General features: G+C 46.4%; 1 protein-coding gene and 1 pseudogene across 7 annotated transcripts in view; one reads left to right on the top strand and one right to left on the bottom strand.

Annotated features, from left to right (window-relative positions):
* Positions 1 to 8,054, bottom strand: part of TFCP2 (transcription factor CP2) — a 69,669-nt gene extending 61,615 nt beyond the window's left edge. For all 6 annotated transcript variants that reach the window (XM_021707030.1, XM_008074105.2, XM_021707029.1 and 3 more), the window contains exon 1: positions 7,216 to 8,054. In XM_021707030.1, the coding sequence (XP_021562705.1) occupies positions 7,216 to 7,337 (122 nt within the window). In that variant the 5' untranslated portion in view covers positions 7,338 to 8,054. The remainder of the gene's footprint in view (positions 1 to 7,215) is intronic.
* Positions 83 to 10,292, top strand: part of LOC103276708 — a 24,589-nt pseudogene continuing 14,379 nt past the window's right edge. Inside the window, exons 1-2 of the transcript XR_002481326.1 lie at positions 83 to 105; positions 4,553 to 4,556. The product of XR_002481326.1 is annotated as a keratin, type I cytoskeletal 18 pseudogene (transcript). The remainder of the gene's footprint in view (positions 106 to 4,552; positions 4,557 to 10,292) is intronic.

A 10,292-nucleotide genomic window follows, 5' to 3' on the forward strand; every position in this document is an offset into this window, starting at 1 on the left:
GCTACGATGCCCAGCTTATTTTTTATTTATTGTAGAGATGAGGTCTCACCAAGTTGCCCAGGTTGGTCTCAAACCCCTGAGTTCAGGCCCTCCTCTCGCCTCGGCCTCCCAAAGTGTTGAAATTACAGGCTTGAGCCACCGTGCCCAGCCTTGAGGTAGCACTTTTAATTCCCCTCAAGAACTTTTTCTTTGCAGTCACAACTTGGATGTTTGGCCCAAGAAGCTAAGTTTTCAGCCCATCTCAGCTTTTGACAGCCTTCCTCACTAAGTTTAATCATTTCTAGCTTTTGGTTTAAAGTGAGAGATGTGGGACACTTCCTTTCACTTAACACTTAGAAGTCATTATAGGGTCAGTAATTGGCGTAATTTCAATATTGTTGTGTCTCAGGGAACAAGGAGGCCAGATAAGGGGGAGAGATGGGAGAACAGAGAATTGGGGGAGCAATCAGAACACATACATCAACCAAGTTCACTATCATATATGGATACAGTTCATGGTGCCCCCAAAAAGCTGTAACAGTAACATCAAAGATCACTGGCCATAGATCACACCGAGAGAAAATGTGTGGAATACTCTGAGAATTATCAAAATGGGACACACAGACATGAACTAAGCACATGCTACTGGAAAAATAGCACCAATAGACTAACTTGATGCAGTGCTGCCACAAGCCTCCAGTTGCAGTGCCTGTACAGTGCAACAAAGTGAAGCACAACAAAGTGAGCTGCCTGCCTCTGAGAAAGGTCTAGTGCCCAGAATTTATACAGAACTCGTACAACTCAGCAGCAAAGAAACAACAACCAATTATAAACTGGGGCAGAGGACTTGAATAGATATTCCTGCAAAAAATATATCCAAATGGCTAACAAGCACAGGCAAAAATGTGCCCTATCGTTGGGCATTAAGGAAATGCAAATCAAAACCACAATGAGATACCATTTCATGCCCACTAGGATGGCTTTAATACAAATTTTTAATGGAAAGTAACAAGTATTGGTGAAAATGTGGAGAAACAGGAACTCTGGTACAATGCTGTGAGGAGTATAAAATGATTCCACTGTGGCATAAAACACTTTGGTAGCTCTTCAAATAGTTAAACATAGAATTAGCACATGACCCAGCAATTCTAATCCCAGGTATGAATGCAAGAGAAATGAAAACAAAAGTCTGTGCAGAAACTTAACCACGAATGTTTACAAATATTTCATGGTCTTTTATAAACATATTCGTAGTATAATTCGCAGCATTATTCGTAGTAGCCAAAAGGTAACAACCAAAATGTCCAACAACAGATGAATGAATAAACAAACTGTAGTGCCTACATACAATGTTATACTATCCAGTCATAAAATGAATCACTACTGAAGTAGTGATACATACCAGGACCCCTGAAAACATCCTGCTAAGTGAAAGTAGGCCTACAAAAGATCACATACTACATGATACCGTTTTTTTGTGTGTTTTTTTTTTTGAGTTGGAGTCTCACTCTGTCGCCCAGACTGGAGTGCGGTGGCCAGGAGCCTCGACCTGCTGGGCTCCGGCAACCCTTCCACCTCAGCCTTCCGAGTAGCCAGAATTACAGGTATGCGCTACCATGCCCGGCTGATTTTTTGATTTATTGTAGAGATGGTAATCCACTCACCTCAGCCTCCCAAAGGCGCGGGATTACAGGCTGAGCTACCGAGTCCGGCTTACATGATACCATTTTTATGCAATCCAGAATGGCAAATCCATAGAGACAGAATGAAGATTTTGGGTTATCAGGGAAAGGGGGAATAGGGAGAAATTGCTTACTGGGTATAGAGCTTTCTTTTGGAGTGATAAAATATTTTGGAACTAGATAGAGGTAGTGGTTGCACACATTGTTATACTAAAAGCCACTGAATTATTCACTTTAAGATGGTTACCTTTCTGTTATGTGAAGTCAGCCACAACTTTAAAAAACTGAAACAAGAGGAAAGAGAAAACTTTATAAACATAAAATGTAGGCTGGGCTCGGTGGCTCACCCTGTAATCCCATGCCTTGGGAGGCCGAAGTGAGTGCATTGCCTGAGCCTGCGGGTTCGAGACCCACCTGGGCAACTTGGCAAGACCTCATCTCTACGATAAATCAAAAAAATTAGCTGGGCGTGGTAGCGCCTGCCTGTAATTCTGGCTACTCAGAAGGCTGAGGTGGAAGGATCACCGGAGCCCAGCAGGTCGAGGCTGCGGTGGCCGGGAGTGGCCACTGCACTCCAGTCTGGGTGACAGAGTGAGACTCTGACTCAAAAAAAAAAAAATGTAACCTTTTTATTTGTTTTTTTGAGTCAGAGTCTCATTCTGTCACCCAGGCTGGAGTGCAGTAGCATGCTCATGGCCACCACAGCCTCGACCTGCTGGGCTCAGGCAGTCCTTCCACCTCAGTCTTCAAAGTAGTTGGAACGCAGGCATGCATCACCATGCCTGGCTAATTTTTTCTTGATTTATTGTAGAGATGAAGTCTCACCAAGTTGCCCAGGCTGGTCTTGAACCCTGAACTCAGGCAATTCTCTCACCTCGGCCTCCCACAGTGCTGGGATTACTGGCGTGAGCCATTGGGCTGGTCCTCTTTTACTCTTTCTTTTCACAACTCTATTGACAAACAATTCACGATTTAAAGTACACAACTCAATTGTCTTTAGTGTAGTCATAGGTGTATTGGAAACCAATCTGCTTAAGCCCCCCAAACTTAACTTGCTTGCTCTTCATCACTTAATCTTACTTGACCTTAAAATTCCCACTAGCAGGCCAGGCACGGTGGCTCACACCTATAATCCCAGTACTTGGGGAGGCCGAGGTGAGAGGATGGCCTGAGTTCACGGGTTTGAGGCCAGCCCAGGTAACTTGGTGAGAGCTCATCTCTACAATAAATCAAAAAATTAGCTGGGCATGGTAGCCTGCACCTGGAGCTCTGGCTACTTGGAAGGCTGAAGCGGAAGGATCACCTGAGCCCAGCAGGTCGAAGCTGCAGTAGCAGTGAGCATGCCACTGTGCTCCAGCCTGGGCGACAGTGAGAGGCTGACTCCAAAAAAACAAACAAAGAAAAACAAGAATGGGCCTATTAAGAACTGGTCCTAACCCGGCGGGCTCGGTGGCTCAGCCTGTAACCCCGCACCTTGGGAGGCTGAGGTGAGTGGATTGCCCGAGCCTGCGGGTTCGAAACCCGCCTGGGCAACTTGGGAAGACCTCATCACTACAATAAATTAAAAAATTAGCCGGGCGTGGTAGCACGCACCTGTAGTTCCAGCTACTCGGAAGGCTGAGGCGGGCGGATCACCAGAGCCCAGCAGGTCGAGGCTGCGGTGGCCGGGAGCATGGCACTATACTCCAGTCTGGGCGACAGAGTGAGACTCCAACTCAAAAATAAATAAATAAATAAATAAAAAGAACTGGTCCCGGTCCCTGTCCTGTTAGGAAGGGGACCGCACAGCATGAGATGAGCAACAGGCAAGCAAGTGAAACTTCATCTGCATTTACCGCCACTCCCCATCACTCATGTTACTGTCAGAGTTCCACCTTCTGTCAGATCAGTGGCAGCATTAGTGTTTCATTGGAGTGCAAACCCTACTGTGAACTGTGCATGCAAGGGATCCAGACTGCATGCTCCTTATGAGAATCTAATACCTGATGATCTGAGGTGGAGCTGAGGCATTGATTCCAGCACTAGGGAGCAGCTTCAAATACAGATTAACATTAGCAGTGAGGTGTGACTGTACAGAGACCATAATAAATCACTTACAGACTCATATCAAAATCCTATCAGTGAGTGGAAAGTAAGTTGATGTACTTCAATTGTACAGCTGCATCTGGTGGCAGGCTTCAATTTAGAATCTGACACTTATTTTAGTCTGAGTGTGCCCCACCTATTATTATTATTATTATTATTTTGAGTTGGAGTCTCACTCTGTCGCCCAGACTGGAGAGCAGTGGCTGCTCCCAGCCACCGCAGCCTCGACCTGCTGGGCTCCGGGGATCCTTCCACCTCAACCTTCCGAGTAGCTGGAATTACAGGCACACACTACCATGCCCGGCTGATTTTTTGATTTATTGTAGAGATGAGGTCGCGCCAAGTTGCCCAGGCGGGTCTCGAACCCGCGGGCTCAGGCAATCCACTCACCTCAGCCTCCAAAGCGCGGGATTATAGGCTGAGCCACCGAGCCCGGCTTCCCACCCATTATTTTATTTACCACTTCCATCTTCTTTTTTTATGGTGAGTTGTATAATTATTTCATTATATATTGCAATAATAATAGAAATAAAGTACAATAAATGGTATACACTTGAATCACCCTGAAACCACCCCCCTCTCCAGTCCTTGGAAAAACTGACTTCCACAAAACCGGTCCCTGATGCCAAAAAGGTTGGGGACTGCTACTGTAAACTGTATTCTTTTTTTTTTTGAGAGTCAGGGTCTTATCTGTCGCCCCAGCTGGAATGCAGTGGCATGCTCACAGTCACCGTAGCCTCAACCTGCTGAACTCAGGTGCTCCTTCTGCCTCAGCCTTCAAGTACCACAGGCATGCGCCACCACACACAGCTAGTTGCTTGATTTTTTTGTAGAGACCAGGTCTTGCCAAGTTGCCCAGGCTGGTTTTGAACCCATGGGCTCAGGCAATCCACTCACCTCAGCCTCCCAAAGGTACGGGATTACTAAGGTTTGAGAACCAGTATCTAATTGACGCAATAAACAGAAATGATTAAATGTGTATAACAGTCAAGAGAATAGTGACAGCCGGGCTCGGTGGCTCAGCCTGTAATCCCGCGCTTTTGGGAGGCTGAGGTGAGTGGATTACCTGAGCCCGCGGGTTCAAGACCCACTTGGGCAGGCAAGACCTCATCTCTACAATAAATCAAAAAATTAGCCGGGCGTGGTAGTGCGCGCCTTTAATTCCGGCTACTCGGAAGGCTGAGGTGGAAGAATCGCCGGAGTCCAGCAGGTCGAGGCTGTGGTGGCCGGGAGCAGCCACTGCACTCCAGTCTGGGCGACAGAGTGAGACTCCAACTCAAAAAAAAAAAAAAAAATTTTGTAAAGACAGGGTCTTACTATGTTTCCCAGGCTGGTCACACAGTCCTGGCCTCAAAAGATCCTCCCACCCTGGCCTCCCAAAATGCTAGGATTACAGATGTTAGCTATGTACCTGGCCAGAAAAAAGTTTTGAATGTGTAAATATGCAAGCCATTCAAATGTCTGTGAAAAGTTCACAAGGTATGATTTGTAAAGCACACAAGGTATGATTTGTAAAGCACTCTTTTTGTTTTTGAGTCGCTCCCGGCCACCGCAGCCTCGACCTGCTGGGCTCCAGCGATCCTTCCACCTCAGCCTTCCAATTAGCCAGAATTACAGGCATGTGCTACCACGTTCGGCTAATTTTTGATTTATTGTAGAGATGAGGTCTCGCCAAGTTGCCCAGGCGGGTCTCGAACCCGCGGGCTCATGCAATCCACTCACCTCAGCCTCCCAAAGTGCTGGGATTACAGGTTGAGCCACCGAGCCCGGCTGTAAAGCACTCTTAAATGCAAGGTCGCACGGTATCGAGAACATATGGTAGTGCACATAGAAGGACAAATGTCTTCTGATGATGTTAACTGCTTATATAACAAATAGTTGTATTTAATTATTTCCATCCTAAACATAAACAAAATCAAACTTTTTGCTATGATAATCGTTACACAAGCAACAGCATAAAAATGGTCAAATATTATGTCAGATACTGATGTGCAATCTTTGGGTAAGGGCATTTATTTTCAGACCAAATTAATCTCTTTTTTTTTTTTGAGTTGGAGTCTCACTCTGTCACCCAGACTGGAGTGCAGTGGCCGCTCCCGGCCACCGCAGCCTCTGGGCTCCGACGATCCTTCCGCCTCAGCCTTCCAAGTAGCCGGAATTACAGGCATGCGCTACCACGCCCGGCTGATTTTTTGATTTATTGTAGAGATGAGGTCTCGCTGCCCAGGCGGGTCTCGAACCCGCGGGCTCAGGCAATCCACTCACCTCAGCCTCCCAAAGGAGCGGGATTACAGGCTGAGCCACCGAGCCCGGCTTAATCTCTATTTTTATGGTCAGTCTTGCAAAAGCAAAGACAGACAAAATTAAAGCTAAATTTCTCAAGACTAAGAGCACTGCACGACAAAACTCAGATTTCCCTGAAAATCACTAAAATATCTATAGAAGGATTGCCTTCATCATTCTAACTATAAGCAAAGATACCTGAGGATGCTGAAGTGTTAAATTCTAACTCACAATTAATCCACTATGAATTAGCGGGGATAAAATAACTTTACATAACTCTTAAAGGATCTCACTAGCAAAGTGAAAAATTTGTCTGCTTTCCCCATAAAAAAGCATCTTTCTTCAATAAATTCATAAATCCAGTGAAAGTGTTAAGTTCTGGTCTCTTGACTCACTTATTTAGATTAAGCCTTAAAATGCCTTAGGAAACCCAATTATAGTCCATGTCGCCCTAAGATGCAGCTCTTCCAACATTTCCACACATGATTCTGACACATCTACAAATGAAACAAATCGTACAGGGGGAATGAAGTAGCCAAAGCGCGCAAAAAAGGTATGTAGGCAGTAATGCTTTCAGTGGAGATTTTTAATGTACTATCAACAATTGGCTTGATACATGAAGACCCAGAAGTATCTCAAAGCTCTCGTCACGACTTTTTCATTTCACAGCTTATGTTTTAAAAGTCAGAAAACCCCAGTATCAAGTAGTCTTAAAGCAGGCTAAGGATAAGTTGCAGCTGTACGGAATTCTTCACTAGGTCTCCCAGTTCTTTCCAACAAGCAATGAACCTATATTTGTCATCAAGCCCTGGCTCCCAACTCCCTAGACACCCCTCATACGCTAAACGTAATCTCTTCTCATATAAAGCCAGAATTACCCACACATACACCACCAGTCTCCAAGTCTCCCACATTGGCACAAAAGCCTCTCAACATTCATCTGGTTGCTAATCAAGAACCACTCTTCCTTCTTCCACCGATCCTGCACAGATTTCATATTGCCTACCATCTCTTTTTCTATTCCACGACACTCACGACTCAAAGAAACAAAAGAACAAGTCCCTGTTCCGCAACCGCAGACAGCTTTTTAAACTCTATACACCTCCTTCCTCCCCCACCCCTTTTCTCCATTTCCAGCCTGCCTTTGTTATTCAGAAGGTGTAGGGTCTGGGAAAATCTCACTCACCTCATGCTATAGGCACCAGCACCCAGTTCCTGGCCGATCCCCGAGAGGCTAGCATCAAAGTCCTGCACCAACCCGGATTCAATCACTTCATCGGCCAGAGGCAGCTTCAGAGCCCAAGCCATCCTGGCTCCGTCCTTGCCTCGGGAGACACCACCGTTTCTTGTACAAAGGCGCGGAACGTGATTCTACCCAACAGGGGTAAGACAGCAGAAAACTCCAAACCGAGATCTCCCACCCCAGTGCCCACCAAGCCACCCCCAAGCCCGTCCAGCACTGCTCGCACAACTAATCTCCGGTGCCCCAGGCTCCTCGCTCTTGGCTGCCCCGACTTCCAAAATCCTTCTCCCGCCCAGCTCTCAGGAAGGTGAGGCCCCCTCTGCTCAACTGTTCCAGACTTCCCAGGGGCAGCTCTGGACTCCCACACTCCCACTCCCTTGAGCTCGTGGTGGTCGCTCGCTGCTTCCCAAACTGGGCAGCGGCAGCGCCAGAAAGCCAGACCGGCGCTCCCACGCCGCTTTTGCAAACCTTTCCCCCCGCCCCTTCTGCTGGAAGCCCCCTCCCTCCCGGGACCTGCTCGCTCTTTCCCCTCCAGGCCTCGCTTCCGGTCAGTCCTAAAATCACTTCCGGTCACCCCTTCTCAACCCCGCGGTTCTTAGAACCAAATCCAGGTTTCCACTGCGCCGATTCCCCTCCCTCTGCAGTCCCCCAAGGCCTGGAAACATGGAAGGAGAAAGTCCAGCACAGGCTTAAAACCCAGACTCGCCAGGCCCTTCCGCCGCCCGCCGCCCCAGCGCCAACCAATCATGGCGCCCCGGTCCTTCGCCAGTCCGGCGAGCATGACGTCATCCCAACCCTCGCCAATGAAAAAGTGACTCCATCGGCCTCGGCAGCGGTGATAGGTCAGCTGCACCGCGGGTCCCCGCCCCCGGGGGTGGGCCAGGCGATCTTGGGGAGAACCAGGCGAGCGGCCAGTGTCCCGGTGCAAACGTCTCTCTGTGCTGCTGTTCTGGCATCCTCCATATACCAGATCTGCATGTACCAGTTCTGGCATCCGTTGTGTACCGGATCGGCACCCTAGGGCTTGGGAGAAGCCCACCCTCTAGCCTTGTCGAACCCTCTCCCACTCTTGGCCGACCCTTGACCCTTTCCCTGATGCTCCCTACGTACACGCTCCTTAGCTTCTGCTCATCCTTTTCTCCTTAAACTCACCTCTCCTAAGGTCAGGACCCTGCTTAAAGTCTCACTTTCCATGATCAGAGAAGGGCAAATCAAAACCACATTGAGATACCATCTAACCCCTGTAAGAATGACCAAACAAACAATAATAGATGCTGGCGAGGATGTGGAGAAAAAGGAACGCTTCATTCCCACTGCTGGTGGGAATGCAAACTAATACAACCTCTTTGGAAGACAGTGTGGCGATTTCTGAAAGAACTAGAAATTGACCTTCTATATGACCCAACAATTCCCCTATTAGGGATATACCCGGAGGAACTCAAATCATTCTACAAAAAAGATACCTGCACACATATGTGTTGCAGCTCTATTCACAATAGCAAAAACATGGAACCAACCATGTTGCCCATGGAAGCTGGCCTGAATTTTAAAAATGTGGTACATATACATAATGGAATACTATGCAGCCATAAAGAAGGACAAATATAAGAACTTTGCAGCAACTTGGATGGATTTGGAGTTGATCATACCCAGTAATTTATCACAGAAACAAAGAACAGAGTTTCATATGTTCTCACTCATAAATGGACCTTGAACAATTATAATGATATAAGAAAGCGACTGACAGTAGTGGGAAACTGTCGGGGGGGTGGGATTGACAGGTCTGCTAGGGAAGGGAGGGGCATAACTCATCAACAAGGGTACCTACATGATCAATGTTTATATACCTAACCCTGAAATGTACACCACATCTTTATAATAAAAATTTAAAAATTAAAGTCTCACTTTCCTAGATATCTGTCTTACCTTTGACAATCTCCCTAGTGCATTTGAACAGAAAAGCATGAAATAGGTGAAAGTATGGTTTTTAAAAGGCTGTGGTAGTGGGTGGGGGTGGTGGGAATTCAAAAGATCTGGCATTTTCACTTACTGATTTGGTGACTTCAGAATAATTGCTTAATCTCACTGAGATTTAGTTTCTTCGTTTGTAGATAGAGATAACCATACTTGCTCCATCTTTCTCCTTTAAGCATTAAGTACTAGTGTCCATTGTTTATTAAATATCAACTATTCCTAGAAACTTTATTATGTTATCAGTAGTCCTCAATCTTGTAATTAGAATTATAATTCTAAAGATAAGTATAATGACCCTCATTTTACGCACATGGAGCTGAGGCTAAGGGTTTAAATTCGCCAGAGCTAAATTGGCATGCCGACTTCAGAGCTGATTGCAAATCATGTTTCACTATAAGGCATGTTTCACTACAAGGTATATAAAAGCATTGGTTCAGTTAGGCATGGTGACTCACACCTGTAATCCCAGTACTTTGGGAGGAAGAGGCAAGAAGATTGCCTGAGCCCGGGAAATCAAGACCAGCCTCGGCAACTTGGTGAGACCTCATTTCTACAATAAACCAAAAAATTAGCCAGGCATAGGGGTGCACACCTGTAGTTCCAGCTACTTGGAAGGCTAAGGCAAAAGGATCGCCTAAACACAGCAAGGCAAGGCTGTGGTGGCTGTGAGTGTGCCACTGCACTCCAGCCTGGGCGACAGAGTGAGAACCTGACTCAAAAAATAAAAAATAAAAATAATTGGTTCATTGTTGTATTCCATTACTGAATTGTTTAAAAATCTGCCTTGATTTATACTTTTGTATGTGTACGCCTCTCACTGGACTGATTTCCTGAAGAATAAGAAATAGTCTACCAAAAAGATACCTGTACATGCATGTTTGTTGCAGCTCTATTCACAAAGGCAAAAATATGGAATCAACCATGCTGCCCATCAAAGCTGGACTGGATAAAAGAAATGTGGTACATAGCCGGGCTCGGTGGCTCAGCCTGTAATCCCAGCACTTTGGGAGGCTGAGGTGAGTGGATTGCCTGAGCTCACAGGTTCG

Source organism: Carlito syrichta, unplaced genomic scaffold, assembly GCF_000164805.1.
Source record: "Carlito syrichta isolate Samal-C Ts95f unplaced genomic scaffold, Tarsius_syrichta-2.0.1 Scaffold316302, whole genome shotgun sequence".
NCBI lineage: Eukaryota > Metazoa > Chordata > Mammalia > Primates > Tarsiidae > Carlito > Carlito syrichta.